At 43.7% G+C, this 25,983-nt stretch overlaps 1 protein-coding gene across 1 annotated transcript in view; it reads right to left on the minus strand.

The window, feature by feature from the left end:
- The window catches only part of LOC137352317 (E3 ubiquitin-protein ligase MARCHF3-like), a 35,421-nt gene that overhangs the window by 3,789 nt on the left and 5,649 nt on the right, over nucleotides 1-25,983 (minus strand). Inside the window, exons 2-4 of the mRNA XM_068017606.1 lie at nucleotides 20,008-20,099; nucleotides 12,990-13,261; nucleotides 2,359-2,554 (exon numbers count right to left, since the gene is read on the minus strand). Of these exons, the coding sequence (XP_067873707.1) occupies nucleotides 2,359-2,554; nucleotides 12,990-13,180 (387 nt within the window). The 5' untranslated portion in view covers nucleotides 13,181-13,261; nucleotides 20,008-20,099. The remainder of the gene's footprint in view (nucleotides 1-2,358; nucleotides 2,555-12,989; nucleotides 13,262-20,007; nucleotides 20,100-25,983) is intronic.

The raw sequence follows: 25,983 nt of genomic DNA on the forward strand, positions 1-25,983 counted from the left end.
AGTGGTAGGTCATTTGCCCCGTTGTGTCTGTGCTGGCTCTTTGACAGCGCGGTTGTGCTTAGTCTCACATTTTTTGGCCATGAACCTGTAAGTTCCTCATCCTCAAGAATCTTATTTTTGATTTATTTATTTATGAAATCAGCTTCCACCACCTTTTCAGTCCAGATCCAGACAACTCCCTGTGTGAAAAAATGATCCCCATCTCCCTGCTAAATCTTTTGCCAATTATTTTAAATCTATGACCTCTGGTTATTGGCCCACTCAGCAGAGTGAATAGCTTTTCTTTATCTATTCTATCAATACCTCTCAACACCTTGAATATTTCTATTAGGTCACCTCTTAATCTTTTTTCCAAGAAGAATAATCGGAACTTTTCCAACCTCTCCTCATAACTGAAGTTCCTCTTCCCTGGTGACAGCCTACCTCTGTACCCTTTCTAAGGCCGTTACATCTTTCCTGAAGTTTGGTGCTCAGAGTTGTCCACAATACTCCACCTAAGGCCTAACCAATGATATACCAAGTTCCAGTATGATCTCTTTGCTTTTATTTTATATTTAGAAACATGAGGAAACCATATTTTTTAACCACTTTATCAATTTGCCCTGCCAACTTTAAGGATTTGTGTATATGGATACCAAGCTCTCTCTGCTTATCTACACTTTTAAAATTATGCCATTTATAGTATACTGTCTTTCTATATTAGTCCACCTATAGTGAATGACTTTACACTTCTCCACATCTGCCATGCTTCTGCCCATTTCACCATCCTGTCAATGTCATATGGAAGTCTGCATCTATCCTCATCATTATTTATTACTTTTCTAAGTTTTGTATCATCTACAAACTTCCTAATGCTGCTCCCTATACCTGAATTCATAAAAAATTGGAAAGAGTAATGGACCTAAAACTGACCCTTAGGGAATACCACTGCAAACCACTTCCCAGTCTGGAAACTATCCATCCACCACCACACTTTGCTTCATGTCACTGAGCCAATTCTGTATCCATACCATCACTTTCCCCATAATTCCATATTCTCAACAAGCCTCCTGTGAGACACTTTGTCAAATGCTTTCTGAAAGTCCATACACTACCACACTACCTTATCAACCTTCTCTGTTACCTTATGAAAGAATTGAACCAAGTCAGACAGACATGATTTGCCTTTAAGAAGTCCATGCTAGCGCTCATTAATCGATGACTTTCCAAATGTGAGATTATGGTTTCCAATAACTTCCCACCACCAATGTTTAGCCTGTAATTCCCTGACTTATCCCTCTCCTCTTTCTTGTACCATGGTATAACATTAGCAACCCTCCAGTCCTACTCCTGTATCCAACGAGGACTGAAAGATTATGACTAATTCCTCTGCTTCTTTCAGCAACCTAGAATGCATTCCACTCAGACCAGGTGATTTACCAACTTTAAGTAATGCTAATCGTTTTAGTATGTCTTCTCTATTTGTTACTATCCTGTCCATAACTTCCCTCTCCTCTTTTAGTGTAACTGTCACATCATTCACTTCTTTTGCAAAGACAGATGCAAAGTACTCATTTAGTATTTTAGCCATATCTTCTGCCTCGACGTAAAGATTTCCATTTGGGTCCTTAATAGGACCAACTTTTTTCTTAGCTAACCACTGACATTTTGTATGTTTAGAAAATGTTTCAGGGTTCAATTTAATGTTACCTACAAATTATTTCTCTTTACCTCTCTTTGCCTTCAGTGTTAACTTTTTCAATTCTCTCCTGTACTTCCCATGTACATGTCTACACTTCATATCTACATATAGTATTTCCTGTTGTTCAATTACACCTTTCATTTTGTTATAAGGAAGACAACAAAGTTAGACTTAAATATTTAAAAAAAACAAGTAGATTAACAATGGACTATCAAAAGTCAATTCTTTTCAGAAAATTCGTTTACCAAAAATCTTTTATTTCAATAAATATCTTTTTACTCCCCTGTTTATTTTTCTTGGCTCTTATCAATGAGACCTCTTCACTTCCATTAAATATCCTTCAGTCAAATGGATAGTAAATCATAAATTTCTCCATGACCATCATTTTGTGCCTGGTTAAAAGGAAGCAATGACTGCAATCAGCCAAGGCAATATCTGAGCGTTCCCATCCATTAAGATGTTGTACATACTCCAAAGCATAAAAATTCCACCCAGTATTCCAGATGACAACTAGCAAACCTCACACAACTGAAACATGAAAAAGGTTCGGGTAGCCACAAGACACCAAGTTATGAAGCCTTTAATATTAATATGAGGTTGCTGAGCCAGTAATTCTCTCACATTTTATAGTCTTTTCTATTTTTCTTTAAGAAGCAATGCAGCAGTGTTCCTTTTACCTCTGTTAGTGGTCTTGGCATTCGCTCCAAAGCAAATTCAAAGTGACATAGTTCACAGTGGCTGGAACAGGAAGCTGCCAGCCATTGCTCCAGGCAACTGCGATGAACTGTCCCCAAAGTCCCAGAGCACTCACATGGGGAGAGAAGGTTCTCCTTATCACTGGGTTCATGGCAAATTCTACAGATTGGAATATCACTGCACAAAATGGAAGAGAGAAAATCTAATAATGGTTATCTTTTACTTAAGACTTAGGTTTTACGATCTATTTGTTTAGAACACTGAATGATAAGGCATGTATCTTCCACCAACAGTTCCATTAACTTCAGGGATAAAATCAGTCTTGGGAAAAACAGGAGTTAGTGAATCAACAGCCAGTTTTAGAATACTCCTGATTCAGTGGAAAAAGGAAATCGGCGACTGTGTAAAATGTACTGTCTATTTGGTAGCCTTCAGCAGACCAATTTCCAATCCCCTTCCCCAACCTCACATTCCCAATGAGATGGATTGCCATTCATTTGAAATTATTTTAAAGCAGTGACTTTAGAAAAACCTTTATAAATCACTGGTTGAACATCAGCCGGAGAATTGCATGCTATTCTGGGCACCACACTTCAGAAAGGATATCAAGGCCTTAGATGATGTGCAAAGGAGATTTATTGGAATAGTACCAGGGATAAGAGACCTCAATTATAAGGAGAGACTTGAGAAGCTGGGATTGTTCTCCTTAGAGCAGAGAAGGTTTAATAAATATGGGGAGTTTTGATAAAATAAATAGGGGGAAACTATTTCCACTGGCAGAAGTGTTAGTAACCAGACGGGAGAGGAAGAGAATTTTTTTTTTTACACAACAAGTTATGAACTGGAAGGGATGTGGAAGCAGATTCAATATAACCTACAAAATGGAATTGGATATATACTATATATAAGGGGAAAAATTTGCAGGGCTCTGGGAAAAGAGCAGAGTAGTGGGACTAATTGGATAGATCTTTCAAAAAATCAGTACAGGCACAATGGGCCAAATAGTCTCCTTCCGTGCTCTATTATTCAATGATTCTAAATGGCTTTGCAAGCTACCCGAGGGGTAGGGAACATCCATAGTTTCATGGGATCTTAAGACTAAATACTTGGTGTAGCAGACTCAATGGCTTTTCAAATAGATTGCCCATACTGAATCTAATGTTATTTAGGGAGGTGACCTCAAATGATTGGCTGTTTTAACTAAGTCATCCAATTAGAAGAATCCAAACAAAGATCATAGTATATCTGTTGAAGTAAGAGTTGCTTTATGGAGAATCTCCAAGTATTGCTGAGCCTGGAAAATGGGAGCCAATACAGATATACCTTTGGATCTGAATTTTCATAAACAAGGCATTAATTTGTCTGCTCTATTGCAATTTACCTTAAGACTTTCATTTCACATCAACACATATTGGTGCAAGACAATAACACAGGCGTAATGTGAAATTGGATTTTTTTCCCCAAGATTTCTTTCCTGGTAACACTCTCACCATCTGGTGAACTAAGTGGCTGGGTGTACATCTGCTGTGCGTGCCATACAACTTTACTGCTGTTGACTCAACAGGACTGATCCTATACTACATTGACAAATTATCGCAAAATATTATCAGGGGACATCCTCCTTCACCATGGACATGACAACAAGGACTGCATGAGGGGTGAGCACGACTGGCAGCTCAATGTTCCGGGGTACCAATCCTCCCAGTGTGACAGAGGTGGAGGTGAGAGAGGAGGGGGAGTTGCACTATTGATTAGGGAGGACATCACGGCAGTACTTAGAGAGGATATCTTGGGGGAATGCCCAGCGAGGCCATATGGGTAGAAATTAGAAATAAGAAAGGGGTGATCATTTTGATGGGATTATATTATAGGCCCCCCAATAGTCAGAGGGAAGTGGAGGAGCATATATGTAGGGAAATCACAGATAGGTGTAGGAATTATAGGGTTGTAATAGGTGATTTTAACTTGCCTAATATTGACTGGGACTGCCTTAGTGCTAAGGGATCAGATGGGGAAGAATTTGTTAAGTGTGTCCAGGATAGTTTTCTGAAGCAGTATGTGGATGGCCCTACTAGAGAAGGGGCTACACTCGACCTCCTCTTAGGAAATGAGGATGGGCAGCTGATTGATGTGTCAGTGGGGGAGCACTTTGGAACCAGTGACCATAACTCTATTAGCTTCAAGGTAGTTATGGAAAAGGATAGGACTGGTCCTCAGGTTGAAGTCCTAAATTGGGGGAAGGCTAATTTCAATGGCATCAGACATGAACTCTCAAAAGTTGAATGGAGAGGCTGTTTACAGGTAAAGGGACATCTGGCAAGTGGGAGGCTGTTAAAAGTGAGATAGGAAGAGTTCAGGGATGGCATGTTCCTGTTAGATGGAAGGGCAAGGATGGCAAGTTTGGTTGACGAGGGATATTGAGGGTCTGGTCAGGACAAAGAAGGAGGCATATGTCAGGAATAGGCAGCTGGGATTGAGCCAGTCCCTCGAGGAGTATAGGGGATGTAGGACTACACTTAAGAAGGAAATTAGGAGGGAGAAAAGGGGCCATGAGATTCCCTGGCAGATAAGATAAAGGAGAATCCTAAAAGATTCTGAAAGTATATTAAGAGTAAAAGGGTAGGTAGGGAGAGAGTAGAATCAGTGTGGCAATCTATGCGTGGAGCCACGGGAAAATGGCGAGGTCTTAAATGAATATTTCTTGTCCGTATTTACCGTGGAGAAGGTCATGGAAGCTAGTGAGTTCAAGGGAGGGAACAACGATATCCCGAAGGATATCAACATTACAAAGGAGGAGGTGTTGGAGGTTTTGAAGCACATTAAGGTGGATAAATCCCCAGGGCCTGACCAGGTGTATCCTAGGATGCTATGGGAAGCCAGGGAGGTGATTGCTGGGGCCCTGGCAGAGATTTCTGTATCATCGTTAGCCACGGGTGAGGTACCGGAAGACAGAAGGATAGCTAATGTTGTGCCTTTATTTAAGAAGGGCAGCAGGGATAATCCAGGGAACTACAGGCCGGTGAGTGTTACATCAGTGGTGGAAAAGTTATTGGAAGGGATTCTGAGAGACAGGATTTATATGCATCTGGAAAGTCGTGGTCTGATTAGGGATAGCGTGGGAAATGATGTCTGACGAATTTGACTGAGTTTTTCGAGGAGGTGAGGTGACCAAGAGGATTGGCGAGGGCAGGGCGATGGACGTAGTCTACATGGACTTTAGCAAGGCCTTTGACAAGGTCCCACATGGTAGGCTGGTCCAGAAGGTTTGAACATATGGGATCCAGGGTGAGCTCGCAAATTGGAGACAAAATTGGCTTGGTGATAGGAGGCAGAGGGTGGTAGTGGAGGGTTGTTTTTCAGATTGGAGGCTGGTGACCCGTGGTGTGCTGCAGGGATCGGTGCTGGGCCCTCTGTTGTTTGTCATATATATTAATGACTTGGATGTGAATGTAGGGGGCATGATTAGTAAGTTTGCAGATGACACCAAAATTGGTGGTATAGTGGACAGTGAAGAAGGTTGTCTAAGGTTACAACAGGATATAGATCAACTGGGAAAGTGGGCAAGGGAGTGGCAAATGGAATTTAACGCAGACAAGTGTGAAGTGCCGCATTTTGGGAAGTTAAACCAGGGCAGGACATATACAGTGAATGGCAGGGCCCTGGGGAGTGTTCTTGAGCGGAGAGATCTTGGGGTGCAAGTACATTGTTCCCTGAAAGTGGCAACACAGGTAGACAGGGTGGTAAAGAAGGCTTCTGGGATGCTAGCCTTCATCGGCCGAGGCATTGAGTACAAGAGTTGGGACATAATGTTACAGTTGTACATAACGTTGGTTAGGCCGCATTTGGAATACTGTGTGCAGTTCTGGTCGCCGCACTACAGGAAAGATGTGATTAAGCTAGAGAGGGTGCAGAAAAGATTCACAAGGATGTTGCCTGGTTTGGAGGGCTTGAGTTATAAAGAGGGATTGGATAGTCTGGGTCTGTTTTCCCTGGAGCGAAGGAGGCTGAGCGGGGTCATGATAGAGGTATATAAAATTATGAGAGGCATAGATAGGGTCTCCCATGGTAGGGATGACTAAAACTAGAGGGCATAGATTTAAGGTGAGAGGGAGGAGGTTTAAAGGAGATCAAAGGGGTAAATTTTTCACACAAAGAATAGTGGGTATCTGGAATGAGCTGCCTGAGGTGGTGGTGGAGGCAGGAACAGTAGCAACATTTAAGAGGCATCTGGACAGGTACTTGAATGAGCAAGGCATAGAGGGATATGGAATTAATGCAGGCAGTTGGGATTAGTATAGATAGGCATTATGGTTGGCCTGGACGCGGTGGGCCGAAGGGCCTGTTTCTATGCTGTACGATTCTATGACTCTATAAACATCATGATCATCAACAGTATCAGTTTATAGGAGAAAAGGGAGGATTTTATGTGCTATGTGGACTTTGAGCTGTGTGTGGCCTTTCATTAGGAACAAGTTAATCAACAGATGCAGATAACAACATCTTTGAATGATCAGAATTGTGAGTTGTTTGAGTGCTGCATCAATTGTAGTTTGTCGAAATATAGTACAAGTAAACTCACTCATGTGGCCTTGGAGAGGAGAAGGCTGAGAGGTGATTTGATAGAGGTATCCAAAATCATGAGGGTCTGGACAGAGTAGATGGAGAGAAACTATTCCCACTCATGAAAGGTTCAAGAACGACAGGGCACAGATTTAAAGTATTTGGTAAGACAAGCAAATGTGACATGAGGGAAAACTTCTTCACACAGCGAGTGGTTAAGGTCTGGAATGCGCTGCCTGAGAACATGGTGGAGGCAGGTTCAACTGAAGCATTTAAATGGAAATTAGACAATTATATGAAAAGGAAGAATATGCAGGGTTACAGGGAGAAGGCGGGGGAATGGAACTGAGGGAATTGCTCTTTCGGAGATCCAGTGCGGACACAATGGGCCGAATGGCCTCCTTCTGCACTCTAACGATTCTGTGATGTGGGCCTGGTATCACATCTGCTATTGGTTCAAAGTGGTAATCAGACCTAATAAAAATAGTTATCATTTCCCAGTGTCATAAGGACACAAATATTCTTGTATTCCCTTGACTTTCATGTAATATGGAATATTGAGCTATTTAGTTTCAGTCTTATAACATAATCCAAATCAAATTGTTATATCCAGTGTTCTTGTTGTTGGGGCTAAGAAGAAATTTCCTCCTAATTTTTTCCTTTCTTCTGAAGCAGTGACTTGCTAGTTATTCCAAGAGTGTTGACAGCCCTCTATTCAACCATTCTTCCTGGATGTTTTTTTATATAAGGTGTCATGCACTAGCAACAAACCAAGGTTCTAATATTTAGACTAAATCAAGAGTTGATTTACAACATTTTATACTTGATATCTTACTGCATGCATTGCACTACAATGTGTTTGAAGGCAAAGCAGCATTTTAGCACTATTTACCAGCATGGATTGGGTGGATGTGGTCCAAGTTCGCACAAATTGCAGTACACTTCAGCTCAGTGCAAAATGTCATTTTAAAAGTGCTTGGTTTCAACCATCTAAGAAACTTTAAAACTTAATATCGTGTTTTTTTAATGTTGATACGGAATGGATAACTCTGCCCACTCTACTAATGTGAAAAAAATCAGTGTTATGTGCATGTGCTTAAAGCCCATGTCCGCAGAGATCAGTCATCATTGTACCTAGGTGCCGATCATAGAGGTCAGCCTTCAATATAACAATGGTCTTATTGTGTACCACAGCAGTCTTTAACAGAGAATGTCCCAAGACACTTCACAGGGGATGGCAGGGGAGAATGAACTATTTGTCCAAAAGTCTTTCTGGAAAGAAAGGTTTTTAAAAATAGAGAGAAGTGGAGATTAGGGAGAGAACTGTAGATAGGAGGGCTGAAGTCTCAGACACAGTTTTAAAGTTTTGGGCAAAAGATGCAGGGGGATTGTGAGGAAGCACCTTTTGACACAGTGGGCGATAATGACCTGGAACCCGCTGCCCACAAGGGTGGTGCAAGTGGCGACAATGACTTCAAGAGGAAATTGGATGGCTACCTGAGAAAAATAGACTTGCAGGTCTATGGGGATTGAGCCGGGCAGTGGGACTGACTGCATAGCTCTGTGGAGAGCCAGTATGGATTCGATGGGCCAAATGTCCTCCTTCTGCGCCATTAATGGCTCTATGACTCTAGACTAGAAAGTGATTGTGGGCAGGCTGTTTGACCATGGGATTTCTTTGTTGAATCATACAAACATACATACGAACATATGAATTAGGAGCAGAAGTAGGCCATTCGGACCCTTGAACCTGCTCTGCCATTCAATAAGATCACGGCTGATCTGTTTGTGTTTCGAATTCCAAACTCCCATCTACCCCCGATACCCCTTGATTCCCTTGCCTAACAAGAATCTATCTACTTCTGCCTTAAAAATATTCAATGTCCCCGCCTCCACCACCGTCTGAGGCAGAGTTCCAAAGTTGCACAACCCTCAGAGAAAAGATTTCTCCTCATCTCTGCCTTAAAAGAGAGTCCCCGAATTTTAAAACAGTGCCCCCTAGTTCTGGACTCACCCACAAGAGGAAACATCCTTTCCACATCCACCTTGTCAAGACTGTTCAGGATCTTATAAACCTCAATCAAGTCTCCCCTCACTCTTCTAAACTCCAGTGAAAATAAGCCCAGTCTGTCCAACCTTACCCGCTCATTCCAGGTATCAATCTAGTAAACCTCCTCTGGACCGCCTCCAATGCATTGACATCCTTCCTTAAATAAGGAGACCAAAACTGCACACAGTATTTGAGATGTTGTCTCACCAATACCCTGTATAACTGAAGCATAACATCCTTACTTTTATCTTCAATTCCTCTTGTAATAAAGGATAGCATTCCATTAGCCTCCTTTATTACTTGCTGTATCTGCATACTAACTTTTTGTGACTCCTGTACTAGGACACCTAGATCCCTCTGACCCCGGATTTTCCCACATTATACTCCATCTGCCAGATTTTTGCCCTGTCACTCAACCCATCTATATCAGTCTGCAAGCTCCTTATGTCCTCTTCACAACATATTTTCCTACCTATTTGTGTCATCTGCAAATTTAGCTACCATGCCATCGCTTCCCTCATCTAAGGCATTGATATTAAATTGTAAAAAGTTGAGACCCCAGCACAGACCCCTGCAGGACTCCACTCGTCACATCCTGCCAATTAGAAAAGGACCCATTTATGCATACTCTCTGTATTCAGCCAGCCAGCCAATTTTCTATCCATGCTAATGTTACCCCCTACGCCATGAATTTCTACTTTGCGCAATAACCTTTTATGTAGCACCTTGTCAAATGCCTTCTGGAAATCCAAGTACAGTAGGTCAACAGGCTCCCCTTTATCCACAGGACATGTCACTCCTTCAAAGAACTCCAAAAAATTGGTTAAACATGATTTCCCTTTCACAAAACCATGCTGTCTATTCCCGATTACTTTTGAGTTTTTCTAAATGCCCAGCTACAACCTCCTTAATGATTGATTCTAACACCTTCCCCATGACAGACATCAAGCTGACTGGCCTATAGTTACCTGTTCTCTGCCTCCCCTCCCCCCACTTATATTAGCTACTTTCCAGTCTGATGAAACCTTTCCAGAATCTAGCGAATTTTGAAAAATTAACACCAACGCATCTACTACCTCATTAGCCACCTCTTTTAAGACCCTAGGATGATGTCCATCAGGACCCAGGGACTGTCAGCCCGCAGCTCTATCAGTTTGCTCAGTACTGCTTCCCTGGTGATTGTAATTTCACCAATTTCCTCTCTTCCTTCCACCTCCTGATTTACAGCTATTGCCGGAATGTTTTTTGTATCCTCTATAGTGAAGACAGAAGCAAAATATTTGTTCATTTCATCTGCCATTTCCTTATTATCTACTATTAACTCCCAATTCTCACTCTCTAGAGGACCAACACTCACTTTACTTACTCTTTGCTTTTTTAAATACCTGTAAAAACTCTTGCTGTCCATTTTTACATTTCTAGCTAGCTTCCTCTCATACTTTTAATTTCTTTCTCCTGATTAACCTTTTAGTCATTCTCTGCTGTTCTTTATATTCTGACCAATCATCTGAACTGCCACTCATCTTTGTGCAATTATATCCTCTCCTGTCGTCACCCAACATCCATACTTGTTTACCACAGCATGGTCACTGAACAGCAATCAGGAGTAGAAACACATTTAATCTCTAAATAACTAGCTCTAGCCTCCATAAAACTGCCCCTCAAGAGGATCGGCTAATGTAGCACAGATCAGAGAGATTTTATGGTAAAGTTATGGATGTTGTGGTCAGATTCACTGACCACTCTCCACAGTAGGCCTCACATCCCTTATGATTTGAAGTGCACCTTTTTTAAACAAACGCAGCAAGACCCAGAGATTGTAACAGGGAACCCTACTGTCTGCACTGGCTACTGGAATGTACCACCTGTTGCCACCCGATTCTCATCTCTACAAAAATATACTGAATATACATTCCTGCCAGACTGAGAATGGCTCTGAACTAACATCTGGTTCTATTATTTTAAGACAGGTGAATAAACAATATAAACCAGTGTCAAACACTCCAGTAATAAAGATGCCATTCATTTCTTCTTCAATTACAGGAGTCCCAATATTCACTTGGGGTGCATAATCGGGCATGTGAGCAGCAAGCACCCCCACCCCCAACTGACATTTTTGGCTCCAAGGCCTCATTTTAACATGATTGATTGGCTGCACCACTGCTTGTTTTACTTATCAGGCAACTCGTCTACATGACAAATGCCATTTCCGATGCAACTCTGGAGGCAGACTTTATATGAGGTTGCATCTTCTGCCTGCATTTACCCTCAAAGAACTGATGAAGAGTTTTTGAGGACATGAATAAGTCATAGGGGTGCTGCCCCCAACCCTTCTGGGGCACATTTCAGAAGACTCCCCTGAGCATCCTAATGGAGGTGGTGAGGTAAATGAGGGAGCAGCTGTTCCACCAGGGCGCCTCTAATGTCAGAAAGAAGAATGCCTGGACGGCGGTGTCGGGTTAGATCAGTGCCACCAGCATCACACCCAGGGCCTGGGTTCACTATAGAAAGAGATTCAATGATTCACAGCAGCAAAGGTGAGTACAGATCTTCATCTCTATCAACACCTTACAACACAGTTCTGAAGAAGGGTCACTGACTTGAAGCGTTAACTCTGCTTCTCTCTCCACAGATGCTGCCAGACCTGCTGAGTATTTCCAGCATTTCTTGTTTTTATATACCTTACAACACACCTTTCACCCCCTCACCCACCACTCTCAGCAACTGCCTCCACTCCATCACATCCTTCAACATACAATCACAAAGGCAGACTGTAACACCACTTCCTTTCCTCTCTTCACATTACATACTGACATCATTCTCCTCTCATATCCTACTTCCACAACTAATTCTTTCCAACATAACTTCCTCATTCCACATTACCCAAACGCTTTTACATTCATCACCTCCCCGTCATCATTCCTCTTCTCTCTTACCTCATGCACTAACCCTACACATCTTCACTGAAGCTTTTTAACAGATGCTCACCCTCTCCTTCTGCAGACAAGACCATGCATAATCTCAATCATTCTCACCCAAGCAGAGCAGGACATCCTAGAGAGTATTGGCCCAGGCAGAGCAAGCAGCATCAGGCAAGGTGAGGCTGGTGGCTTACCTCAGCAGGATATCAAAATATTACTTGCAATCTTTCTGTTGCTATTAGGCAGAAAAGACGATGAAGGTGTTGTCCCAGCTGTATCAGTCACTGATTTGATACACCAGTGAATAACAAATTGACCTACCATATGTGATTGCTATGCTAATCTGGACAGAGGTGGAGGCAAGAAGACTGAAGGATGTTTCCTTGACTGACACTGGCAATGCTGACCTTACAGAGGAGGTTGGCTGCAGGTCTTCTTGTAGCAAATGTCACAGCTCTACGACGACAATCTGTGGAGTTAAGTTCCCTTGTTTATTGCCAGGGGATGCATCTGGTGGAATAAAGGCTGGTCCAAGCAGTCTTGGTGCTATCTGATCTCTGTGCCAGGCCTCCTTTGATCTTTTTCCTGATCATCCTGCATGAAATCGTGTGATGAGAGTGCTCTAAATGCCATCCCCATATCTTGTTTGAAAAGAAATGACAGCGTATCTTTTAAGAGCTCCCTTCTTGACTGGGTAACCTTTCTGACCTTTAGTATCCACTGTAAAGGGGCAGCAACTTTGCAAAAAATTGAGGGCTACATTGTAATATATTAATTTGTACGTCTTTTCAATATAACAGCAAAGCTCTTGCATGTTCCGTAGAGAAAAAACATTGGACTGAATTTTATCAGTGCATCAAGTTCCAGAGTGGCATGCTGTGAAGTTGGCGGCCTTCCGACACGGAAGTGCCGCCGCAGAGCCCACGCTGGAACAGGCTGGAAGCTTGTGAGTTTGGGATTCACCCAGTTACCATCAGTGGAATCAGGGGTGGAACATTATATCGCATAGTAATCTCCAACAATTGGCAGGCATTTTTTTACACGCTGAGACTGAAAGTATTTAGTAACTGCAGAAACTAACCTAGAAGTACTGCTAGTCATGACTACTGATGATGGGGGATGTCCATCACTGCCTGAAACCTCCATCACACATTGTGGCTTCTGTCCATTCTCTGACAACAGATCGACAGACCTGTCAATTGGTGGGTTGTAACATGCATCCTTCAAGTGACATTCTGATGCCTGCAAGTTATCAGTCTTCATGACAACCATATGTCAAAAGCATTTTGTCCAGTTTATTATGTTCCCTTTTATTCCAAATGTAGGAACTGAAGTAATTAATATAGTATCCACCTTAAGGGGGAAAAAACAGTAATTACTTGTTTTGTCTATTCTAAATGTATAATTCCAACCACATTTAAATACGTGCATTTTCAACTTTATTTGAGCACAGATTTTATTTAACAAAAGTATAAAATCAGTCACAACTTGTACTTACATAGCTCTCTTAATGCAGTAGAATGTCCCAAGGCTTCACAGGAGCGTAATCAGAAAAAAATGAACAATGGGCCAAAGGAGGATGAACAAAAGCTTGGTCAAAGAGGTACGTTACACAGACTGTCTCAAAGGAGGCGAGAGAGGTGATGCGATGGAGAGGTTCAGGGACAGAATTCCAGCGTTTAGGGTTTAGACAGGTGAAGAAACAGGTAACCATGGTGGGGTGAAGGAAGTGGGGGATGCACAAGAGGGCAGAATTGGAGGACCACATAGAACTCAGAGAGTTGTAGGGCTGGAGGAGGTTACAGAGACAGGGAAGGTGAAACCATGAAGGGATTTGAACATGAGGATGAGAATTTTAAAATCAAGGTGTTGATGGACTGGGAGTCAATGTAGGTCTGTCAATGTGGGTTGACGGGTGAATAGGATTTGGAGCAAGTTAGGAAATGAACAGCAGAAATTTGGATGAGCTTAAGTTTACGGAGGGTGTCGAAGACATGAGGCTGGCCCAGACTGCATTGGAGCAGTAGAGTCTGGAGGTCATAAAAAAGCATGGATCACAGTTTCAGCAGGAAATGAGACAGATGATATTTCAGAAGTGAAGGTAAACAGTCTTGGTGATGGAGAAGGTATGGAGTCGGAAACTCAGCTCAGGGTCAAATAGGGTGCAAAGCTTCTGATCAGTCTGGTTCAACCTGAGGTAGTGGCCAGGGAGGGAATTTGAATTGGTGGCTAATGAACAGAGTTTGTGGTGGAGGCGGAAGTCAATGGCTTTGATCTTCCCAATGACTATTTGGACGATATTTCAGCTCATCCATGACTGGATGCCAGACAAGCAACCTATCAATACAGAGGTAGTAGAAGGATTGAAACAGGTAGTGGTGAGGTAGAGCTGGGTGTTTTCCGCATACATGTGTAATCAAACTTATTTTTTCAGATGATGTCACCAAGGAACTGCATATAGATTACAAATAGGAAGGGCCAATGATAGAGCATTGGGAGACTCCAGAAGTAGTGAACGGGGGCAGGAACACAAGCCATTGCAGGAGATTTTCTGGTGACGACTGGATAGATAAGAGTAGAGGCCGAGAAAGGAAGTCTCACTTAGCAGGACAATGGAGGGCAGGCATTAGAGGAGGATATTGCGGTCAACCATGTCCAAGGCTACAGAAAGCTGGAGAAGGATGAGGAGGGATAGCACACCACGGTTACAGTCACATTGAATGTCATTTTTGACTCTGATTAGAACCGTTCCAGTGCCGTGGCAGGATTGGAAACCTGATTATAGAGATGTTCATATATGAAATTGCAGGAAAGATGGGCACAGATTTGGGCAGTGACACCATGTTAAAGAATTTTGCAGAGGAAGGCGAAGTTCAAAATGGGGCAATACTTTGCAAGGACAAAGAGGTCAAGGTGGATTTTGTTAAATTTTGGGGTGGGGGGAGTTATGACAGCCGATTTGAAAGAGAAGAGAGAGAACGGTGTACTATATCAGCAAGCATGGGGATCAGGGAGGGAAGTTGTGTGGTCAACGGTTTAGTGGGAAAAGGGTTGAGATACGATATTATAGGATAAGCAATTTTTAGCATGACAAACTTTGATATTTGTTAATAGATTGATGAGATCAGCATTAGGGTTTGTCCTGTTAATTTTGATAGTTGCATAGTGGAATGGATTGCTTATCTTTAGCTACAGTTACCACTATCTTTGCATAAAAATATCTTGGATACGCCATGAATAATTTGCCAAGGCAACAAGGAGGACTGCTATATTTCTATCCTTACTGAGACATTGAGAAGTCATCCCAATGACGTAAAGGTAAAATAAAAGGCTGCACCTTTGAGCTAAATAAACCAGGGAGGTACTTAAACTTTAAGTTATCTGATCTCATCCAGGACATTGGTAAAGATGCAATAACTGGCTAGTCTGACTTTTCCTGATCATCATGCAGCGATCCCCTACTGGGACTTTGCACATGTGCATAGGTTTGGGCTCAGCTGTGGTATCTTTAACAATTGAACAATTTTCTGCCATTTACTGTTTGGACTCACATGACATTTGGACCAGGTATCTGAGAATGACGGCAGTTGTTGAATCGTGCTCTAATCAGAGGGTGGAGGGGAAGACAATTGGACAGAAAATTTAGAAAAAGACACTTAGATGAAACAGTGTGATTGTTCACTTCTTAGCCTATATAACAGTCCTTCAGATGACCATGGAAAGATTGAACTGACCTGAATACAATATTTTGAATTAAATGGAAAAGCATCTTTGTAGAAACATATTCGGCAAACCTTTTCTTATACTTAGTAACAGAACAAAGGAGGATCTAATTTACATAATTATGAGATCATGACATGACACCCTATCCTCTTAGAAATTGTTATGGATTGAATTTTGGAAGCTTTATTTTGTCAGTATGGAAGAAACAGTCAATTCTTTCCAAGTCATATTTCATACAGTAAAATGTATAATAAAACTTTTTTTTTCTTAATTTCAAAAGTGAAGTATCATCATGGCCAACACATGAAGGTACTTCATAAATGTAAAATCTGATTTACTATTTTCCTTCCAGTAACCAATGTCCCACCTCCTGGTTATTAGTACAGCTCCAAGATGTACCTCCCAGCTCCAGATCTGCCCAATAGTACTCCCTATCACTACCTACATACAAATTAGGAGCAGGAGTAGGCCACTCGGCCCCACGAGCCTGCTCTGCCATTCAACAAAATCTTGGCAGATCTGATTGTAACCACAACTTCACATTCCCGCCTACCCCCGATAACCTTCCATCCCATTGCTTATCAAGAATCTACCGACCTCTTCCTTAAAAATAGTCAAAGACTCTGTTTCCACCACCTTTTGAGGAAGAGAGTTCCAAAGACTCACGACCCTCTGAGAGAAAACATTTCTCCTCATCTCTGTCCTAAATGGGTGATCCCTTATTTTTAAACAGTGAGCCCTAGTTCTAGATTCTCCCACAAGAGGAAACATCCTTTCCACATCCACCCTGTCAAGACCCCTCAGGATCTTGTACATTTCACTCAAGTCGCCTCTTACTCTTCTAAACACCGGCAGATACACGCCTAGCCTGTCCAACCTTTCCTCAAAGACAACCCGCCCATTCCAGATATTAGTTCAGTAAATCTTCACTGGTCTGCTTCTAATGCATTTACATCCTTCCTTAAATAAGGAGACCAATACTGTACACAGTACTCTAGATGTGGTCTCACCAATGCCCTGTATAGCTGAAGCATAACCTCCCTACTTTTGTATTCGATTCCTTTCATAATAAACGATAACATTCTATTAGCTTTGCTAATTACTTGTTGTACCTGCATACCAACCTTTTGCGATTCATGCATTAGGACACCCAGATCCCTCTGCATCTCAGAGCTCTGCAATCTCTCACCCATTTAGATAATATGCTTCTTTTTTATTCTTCCTGCCAAAATGGACAATTTCACATTGTGCTTCCGGGCCTGAGCTCCTGGTTTCTACTGTGACCAAATATTAAGATGGCTGCCCCATCCTGTTAATACGACTCAGAGAGAGTGCTGAAGTCAGGGCTATTCCAACTTCCCTTGCAACCAATTTCTTATCAAAATGACTAATAGAATGCAAAAGAGTTTGGGGCCTGGATGGGGGATGACCAAACTATTTTGCCATAAAAACATTGGGATATCAACAAGCAGAAGCTGGATTTCATTAGTTCTTAGCCAAGGTTAAACCTGATGGCAGTGGAATTTAAAACAATACAAGTGCATTGAAGAGGTCTATTATTCACCATATGAAATTGTTGAAATAGTGCATATTTTTGACCCACAAGATAGAATTTACAGCACAGAAACAGGTCATTTGGCCCAACTGGTCTGTTCTGGTGTTTATGCTCCACACGAGCCTCCTTCCGCTTACTTTATCTAACCCCATCTGTGTATCCTTCTATTCCTTTCTCCCTCATGTACTTATGAAGCTTCCCCTTAAATGTATCTATGCCATTTACTCCATTTGATAGCGAGTTCCCCATTCTAACCACTCACTGGGTAAAGAGGTTTCTTCTGAATTCTTCATTGGATTTATTACTGATTATCTTATCATTATGGTGCTATATTAACAATAGCATATCAGCATAGCGGTGCCTCATCAGACCTCTTTCCTATCCTGAGTGGTGTGAAACAGGGCTGTGTTCTCGCACCTACACTGTTTGGGATCTTCTCACTGCTGCTCTCATATGCATTCAAGTCTTCAGAAGAAGGAATTTTCCTCCACACAAGATCAGGTGGCAGGTTGTTCAACCTTGCCCGTCTAAGAGCGAAGACCAAAGTACGGAAAGTCCTCATCAGGGAACTCCTCTTTGCTGATGATGCTGCATTAACATCTCACACTGAAGAGTGTCTGCAGAGACTCAGACAGGATTGCGGCTGCCTGCAACAAACTTGACCTAACCATCAGCCTCAAGAAAACGAACATCATGGGACAGGACGTCAGAAATACTCCATCCATCAATATCGGTGACCATGTTCTGGAAGTGGTTCAAGAGTTCACCTACCTAGGCTCAACTATCACCAGTAACCTATCTCTCGATGTAGTAATCAACTGCTATGTCCAGACTGGCCAAGAGGGTGTGGGAAAATGGTGCACTGACATGGAACACAAAAGTTCGAGTGTATCAAGCCTGTGTCCTCCGTACCTTGTTCTATGGCAGAGAGGCCTGGACAACGTATGTCAGCCAAGAGCGACGTCTCAACTCATTCCATCTTCGCTGCCTCTGGAGATTCCTTGGCATCAGGTGGCAGGACCATATCTCCAACGCAGAAGTCCTCGAGGCAGCCAACATCCCCAGCATATACACCCTACTGAGCCAGCGGCGCTTGAGATGGCTTGGCCATGTGAGCTGCATGGAAGATGGCAAGATCCCCAAGGATACATTGTACAGTGAGCTTGTCACTGGTATCAGACCCACCGGCCGTCCATGGCTCCGCTTTAAAGACGTCTGCAAACACGACATGAAGTCTTGTGACATTGACCACAAGTCGTGGGAGTCAGTTGCCAGTGATCGCCAGAGCTGGTGGACAGCCATAAAGGCGAGGCTAAAGAGTGGCGAGTCGAAGAGACAGCAGTTGGCAGGAAAAAAGATGAGTGGTGCAAGGAGAGAGCCAACTGCGTAACAGCCCCAACAACCAATTTTATCTGCAGCACCTGTGGAACAGTCTGTCACTCTAGAATTGGCCTTTATAGCCACTCCAGGCGCTGCTTCACAAACCACAGACCACCTCTAGGCGCTTACCCATTGTCTCTCGAGACAAGAAGGCCAAAGAAGAATAAGATGAACTACAATAAAGAATGCAGGTGAAAGGTGGAAGCAGCTGCCACCTGTATGGAGTTGAATGAGATTCAGTTTATGAGTTCCTGAAATATCTGTGTTATTTCAGAAGACAGGAACTAATAATATATTACTGCACACCATCTACTAAATGCTGCCATTTCTAATTGTAAAACTCTTGAACAAAAGCTTTACTTGTGACAACAAAAGTGATGACAGTACTTAGTTTCTATATTTAGGCATGTAGGGCATTCCCTGTATTGGTTGCGTTGTAGTTAAATATGGTAAGGGATGTCACAAATGCTGTCCATGGACATGCAGAAAGCTACTGCAGTTTTAGCCTCAAAGCCAACAGCAGCAGAGGAAAGCAGAATATTTTCAAGTTTCTGGCTTCCTAAAGGTGCAGGGAATCATCGACAGTACCCACAGTGCCAGCTATGATTCTACCACCAATCTAGTGGCTTACATGACATTTAAATCTTGGGATGGCCCTAGGCACTTTACAGCCAATGAAGTATTTATCATTTGAAACATAGTCACTGTTCTAATATAGGAAATGTGACAGCTAACGTACGCACAGCAAAAACTCATATGCAGCAATAAGATAATAAGATCATTTTTATAATGATGTGCTCCAATTCTCTTTATAAGTTATCATTGAATCTGCTTCTACCATCTGCTTTTAGGCAGTGCAATCCAGTCACAACTTTCTACTGTCTCCTCATCTCACCTCTGGTTCTTTTGCCAATTAACTTAAATCCGCTTTCTCTCCTTACCAACCTCTTTGCCACTGGGAGACAGTTTCTCCTTATTTACTCCATCAAAACCCTTCATGATTTTGAACACCTCTATGCAATTTCCCCTTATTCTTCTCTGCTCTAAGGACAACAACCCCAGCTACACTAGTCTCTCCACGTAACTTTATCCACTTGTCAATGTGTTCAACAATGTAAGCCCATGCTGCCTGAACGTTGTTCCTTAAACTTGGTTGCTTAGCATGGAGCTGAGACATTAACAAAAGGTGGAACAGACTATGCGTCCTGCACATGAAACCTGATATTGAACCAAAGGCAATCAAGATTTCTTTGTAGTCTACATTGTATGATCAAACTGTATATAATGGGGCTTTATATAAAATGCACGTAATGTACCAGCAAGTATTTAATATGCACTATGCTTGGCCATCTGTATAACAATCTCTAGGACATTAGAATCTGTTCTTTGATTTATAAGAGTAAATATTGTTTGTTAGATGGCATCCGTTCAAGATTCTTACCTTTGGCAGAATTTCCTTTGTCCAATGAATGTTGATAATTACAGGGAAAAAAATAATTTTGCAGTTGCATACTACTTCATTTGGCACATCACCTGGTAGGGCCCAAAAATAATTATTATTGCATTAGTATATTTAAAATATTCAGTAATATGATTTTTAAGTAAGAGTGTGTAATTCTTTTGCATTCCTACATCTCAATATCTGGTAATGGATGCAATCCATTGGTTGTGAGCTCACATCCCACCATGACAAGTTGTGAAATTTAATTCAATAATTCTGGTCAATTATGGGTTGGTACCAGAAAAAATGACCATGAAAGCCTCTGACTTGCTCTAAAAACCCAACTGGTTCACCAAATTCCTTCAGAGAAGGAAACCTGCCATCGCTACCTCTTCTGACTTACATGTAACTCCAGTCCCTCAGTACATGGCTAATCCTTAACACACTCTGAAGTGGCTTATTTAGTTTTGAAAATAATTGCAAAGAACTGATGGAACATCACCTTTTCAGGGCAACTAGGGATGGATAAGAAATTTTTCCTTGACACCATCACCCACATCCTGAGAACACGGTGTGAAGACACTCAAGTTGAAATTTCAAGTGGCACAATTTGTGTAACCACCAACAAGTCACACAACTGAACAATAAAAATCTTCTTCTTTGGACTCCTTGGCTCGAGAGACAATGGATAAGCGCCTGGCGGTGGTCAGTGGTTTGTGAAGCAGCGCCTGGAGTGGCTATAAAGGCCAATTCTAGAGTGACAGACTCTTCCACAGGTGCTACAGATAAGATTGGTTGTCGGGGCTGTTACACAGTTGGCTCTCCCCTTGCACTTCTGTCTTTTTTCCTGCCAACTGCGAAGTCTCTTCGACCCGCGACTCTTTAGCCCCGCCTTTATGACTGCCTGCCAGCTCTGGCGATCGCTGGCAACTGACTCCCACGACTTGGGATCAATGTCACAGGACTTCATGTCGCGTTTGCAGACGTCTTTAAAGCGGAGACATGGACAGCCGGTGGGTCTGATACCAGTGACGTGCTCACTGTACAATGTCTCCTTGGGGATCCTGCCATCTTCCATGCGGCTCACATGGCCAAGCCACCTCAAGCGCCGCTGGCTCAGTAGGGTGTATATGCTGGGGATGTTGGCCGCCTCGAGGACTTCTGTGTTGGAGATATGGTCCTGCCACCTATTGTCAAGGATTCTCCAGAGGCAGCAAAGATGGAATGAATTGAGACGTCACTCTTGGCTGACATATGTTGTCCAGGCCTCGCCGCCGTAGCGCAAGATATTGAGGACACAGGCTTGATACACTCGGACTTTTGTGTTCCGTGTCAGTGCGCCATTTTCACACACTCTCTTGGCCAGTCTGGACATAGCAGTGGAAGCCTTTTCCATGCACTTGTTGATTTCTGAATCGAGAGACAGGTTACTGGTGATAGTTGAGCCTAGATAGGTGAACTCTTGAACCACCTTCAGAGCGTGGTCACCAATATTGATGGATGGAGCATTTCTGACGTCCTGTCTCATGATGTTCGTTTTCTTAAGGCTGATGGTTAGGTCAAATTCGTTGCAGGCAGTCGCAATCCTGTCGATGAGTCTCTGCAGACACTCTTCAGTGTGAGATGTTAATGCAGCATCGTCAGCAAAGAGGAGTTCCCTGATGAGGACTTTCCGTACTTTGGTCTTCGCTCTTAGACGGGCAAGGTTGAACAACCTGCCACCTGATCTTGTGTGGAGGAAAATTCCTTCTTCTGAAGACTTGAACGCGTGTGAGAGCAGCTGGGAGAACAAAATCCCAAACAGTGTAAGTACGAGAACACAGCCCTGTTTCACGCCACTCAGGATAGGAAAGGGGTCTGATGAGGCTGAATTGTGTCTTTCATATCGTCATGGAATGAGGTGACGATACTTAGTAGCTTTGGTGGACATCCGATCTTTTCTAGTAGTCTGAAGAGACCGCGTCTGCTGACGAGGTCAAAGGCTTTGGTGAGATCAATGAAAGTAACGTAGAGGGGCATCTGTTGTTCACGGCATTTCTCCTGTAGCTGGCGAAGGGAGAACAGCATGTCAATGGTGGATCTCTCTGTTCGAAAGCCACACTGTGCCTCAGGGTAGACACGCTCAGCCAGCTTCTGCAGCCTGTTTAAAGCGACTTGAGCGAAGACTTTCCCCACTATGCCGAGCAGGGAGATTCCACGGTAGATGTTGCAGTCACCGCGGTCGCCCTTGTTCTTATAGAGGGTGATGATATTGGCATCGCGCATGTCCTGTGATACTGCTCCCTCGTCCCAGCACACGCAAAGCAGTTCGTACAGTGCTGGAAGTATAGCAGGCTTGGCACTCTTGATTATTTCAGGGGTAATACTGTCCTTCCCAGGAGCTTTTCCGCTGGCTAGAGAATCAATGGCATCACTGAGTTCCGATTTTGTTGGCTGTACGTCCATCTCATTCATGACTGGCAGAGACTGGGCTGCATTGAAGGGGGTATCAGTGACAACATTTTCCCTGGAGTACAGTTCTAAGTAGTGCTCAACCCAGCGGTCCATTTGCTTGCGTTGGTCAGTGATTGTGTCCCCTGATTTAGATTTGAGGGGGGCGATCTTCTTGATGGTTGGCCCAAAAGCTCTCTTAATGCCATCATACCTTCCTCTGATGTTTCCGGTGTCGGAGGCAAGCTGAATATGACTGCATAGATGTTGCCAGTAGTCATTTGCGCAGCGCGTGGCTGTTCTTTGTGCAGCACTTCTCGCTGCTTTAAGTGTTACAGATATTAACTTGCTGGGGGCTTTCTTGTAGTTCAACAGTGCAATGCGCTTAGTGGCTATGACAGGTTCCAGCTCTTCAAAGTGAGATCGAAACCAGTCTGCATTCTGCTTCACACGTTTGCCAAAGGTGATCATTGCTGAGTCATAGATGGTGTCTCTGATGTGGGCCCACTTGGTCTCTGCATCCCCTGTAGGAGTGTTTTGAAGGGCTTTTTCAAGTGAATTTAGAAACTTACCTAACAGCTGTGGATGAGAAATTCTGTTAGTGTTGATGCGCGGGTGGCCCTTCTGCTTGGAGTGATGCAGCTTCTTTGGTTTGAGTCTAACCTTGCTGCACACCAGGGAGTGGTCAGTGTCGTAATCTGCACTGTGGAAGCTGCGTGTGGTTTGAACGCTGTTTAAAGAGGCTCGCCTTGTGACGATGAGGTCCAGCTGGTGCCAACGACGTGATCTTGGGTGCCTCCAAGAAACCTGGTGACAGGGTTTAGTGTGAAAGAACGAGTTAGTGATGCAGAGGTTGTGATAGGTACACAACTCAAGCAGTCTCTGTCCATTCTCATTCATCCTTCCAATGCCATAGCGCCCAAGGCAGGAGGGCGATGACTCATGATTGGCCCCAACCCTGGCATTGAAGTCCCCCAGCAGGAACAGGTGTTCAGTACTGGGGATGCTACTAATGATATTATGGAGTTCCTCGTAGAATTGGTCTTTAGCTGCAGGTGAAGAGCAGAGTGTTGGAGCATAGATGCTGAGTAGGTGTACTAGACCAGAGGCGGTGAGCAGTCGGATGGATAGTATGCGTTCCGAGCCATTTGAGGGTGGCTCTATCATGCTGAGCAAAGAGTTTCTGATGGCGAATCCCACTCCATGCTGTCTTGGTTCTTCAGGATCGCTACCCTGCCAGAAGAAGGTGTAGTCTTGCTCTCTTAGAGATCCGCTCGCAGGGAGACGTGTCTCCTGAAGTGCTGCAATATCCACACTGAGTCTCCTGAGCTCGTTGTTAATGATGGCGGTCTTCAGAGAATTGTTGATTTGTGTCAGGTCTTCCAACAGGCCAGGCCACATAGTTCTGAAGTTCCAGCTTGCAAAACGAAGGGCTGGTAACTTTTTTCTTTTTTTTGTCGTGCTGTTTGGTGCAGTGTTACAGTCCACTTGTCGGGCAATGACCCTGAGCTCCAAGCACCCATTGAAGCAGGTGGACTATGGCAGGACAGAACCTTATTGACCGGGGGCTGCCCGGTTTGAGGTGGGCGATTGCTGTCCAGTGAGATGTGATAACCTCTCCCACCGACAAAGGCAACCCGTAGCGCCCAATCTCTACACCAATTGAGCTGGACTTATAACCCGTAACTGCTGCCTTCTGCGTTGTTTTGGTCACTGTGAGGCGACTATGGAGTGACCTCTCCATGGTGCATGCCTGGGCAGATGTATGGAGGTTATGAGTTGCCCAAGCATCAAAACCCCCCTCTCGGCCTTCCTCGTGGGGTCCAAAGGAGTGCAGAGCACGATGTATGGCTGTAGGAACTGCCGGAAACATGCAAGGTGACACATGACCGCCTTTGGGTTTCCGCTCCAGATTTTCTGTGAGGGTTTACTCCCTTAGCCTTGGTCCCTCCCGCGACGCCCAGAAGGCAGTGGGGTTGTTAGGGCCCCTGCTCAGGGGTAGGTGGATGCCGGTGGGAAGAGGTGGGGGGAAGGGGGTGTGGTGGTGGGGGGGTGCAAGGGGGAGGGGTGCGGTGGTAAGGGGAGGAGGGAAAGGGGTGCGAGGGGGAGCTGGGAAGGGGCTGCAGGGGGGTAGGGGAGGCGGTGCAGGGGGGTAGGGGAGGGGGTGCAGGGGAAGGGGGTGCGAGGGGAAGATGGTGCGAAGGGGGAGCTGGGAAGGGGGTGCGAGGGGGGTGAGCTGGGAGGGGTAGGGGGTGAGGGAAGGGGGTGCAGGTAATAAAACATTTCATCAGCTCCCACCATTGTCCACTAGTGATCCTCACTCACTCAGAGCGGCCTCCTCCCTGGAGCCCGGCATGGCCGCGCCACCCTTCACGCTCGACACTCTGGATGGACAACTGAGTTTCCCGCCGGCTCAGGAGCAGCGACCTCGCTCCTTCATCTTTCAGGCTTTCACTAATAAATTCGGCATCGGTATCGTCGAAGGAGAGGAAGACCACATATATAATCGGAATAATGTCCAATTAGGAAATTTTTAAAATATATTTCCATTAAGTATTTTAGATAGAGTTTATGTGACTGCATATGTGAGTATAGTGTGAGAGTGCCCGAATGTGTGTGCATGTTTATATGAGTGTATGCAAGTGTGAGTGCTGTATATGAATGCCTGACTGTACGAGCGTGTGTTAGTGTAATGAGTGTTTCCGCATGAGTGTGACTTGTTTGTGTGTGTTGAATGCGAGTGTATATGAGTAAGTGTGTGAGAAAGACAACAAATGACAGTGCTCTAATTAAGTCATCATGGCTTTTGATTTTTGTTCTATTAATTTCCAAAAGCATATGGAACAAATAGGGAGAGAAAGAAAGAGGGAGTGTGAATTTTCACTTATATCACCAGGCAGAAACTAGGCAGCAGCCCATCAGCTGCCTGTTACACACCTTGCCCAACATTCCTTTCTATTTACTACACTAGAAACATGGGACCGCCAATCACTTCTGCCCATTATCAGTCTCCGGTTGTTTTTGCAGATTTTTCTGTGTTTGAAATTTAGTCTTGTAAAAGATTGTGTTTGTTGTCCACAGCTCACATTAATGAGCTTCTGAGGATTCATTTTTTGCAGATTTTTCCCTGTATTCAAAGTTGTGAAAACTGTGGTTTGCAGCTCCTGGGCAGATTCAATTTTGCTTTTAGTGTCATTTTACCTTTTTTTCTGTGACCTTCCCTTTTCCCTCGTCAATTTATGTGGTTTCATCTATCACAATTTGTGTGGTTTCAATGATCGCTATTTGTGTGGTTTCAATGATGTACTTCACAAGCAACCAAGTGAGTCAATTTACATTCCATGACAGCGCTTCTGATACGTCTTCCTTTTTCCTCAACCGAGGATTCCTCCCCACTGTGGTTGATAGGGCCCTCAACCGTGTCCGGCCCATTTCCCGCACGTCTACCCTCACCCCTTCCCCTCCCTCCCAGAACTGCGACAAGGTTCCCCTTGTCCTCACTTTCCACCCCATCAGCCTCCACATCCAAAGGATCATCCTCCGCCA

The sequence above is a fragment of the Heterodontus francisci genome, chromosome 38, assembly GCF_036365525.1.
Source record: "Heterodontus francisci isolate sHetFra1 chromosome 38, sHetFra1.hap1, whole genome shotgun sequence".
Lineage (NCBI taxonomy): Eukaryota > Metazoa > Chordata > Chondrichthyes > Heterodontiformes > Heterodontidae > Heterodontus > Heterodontus francisci.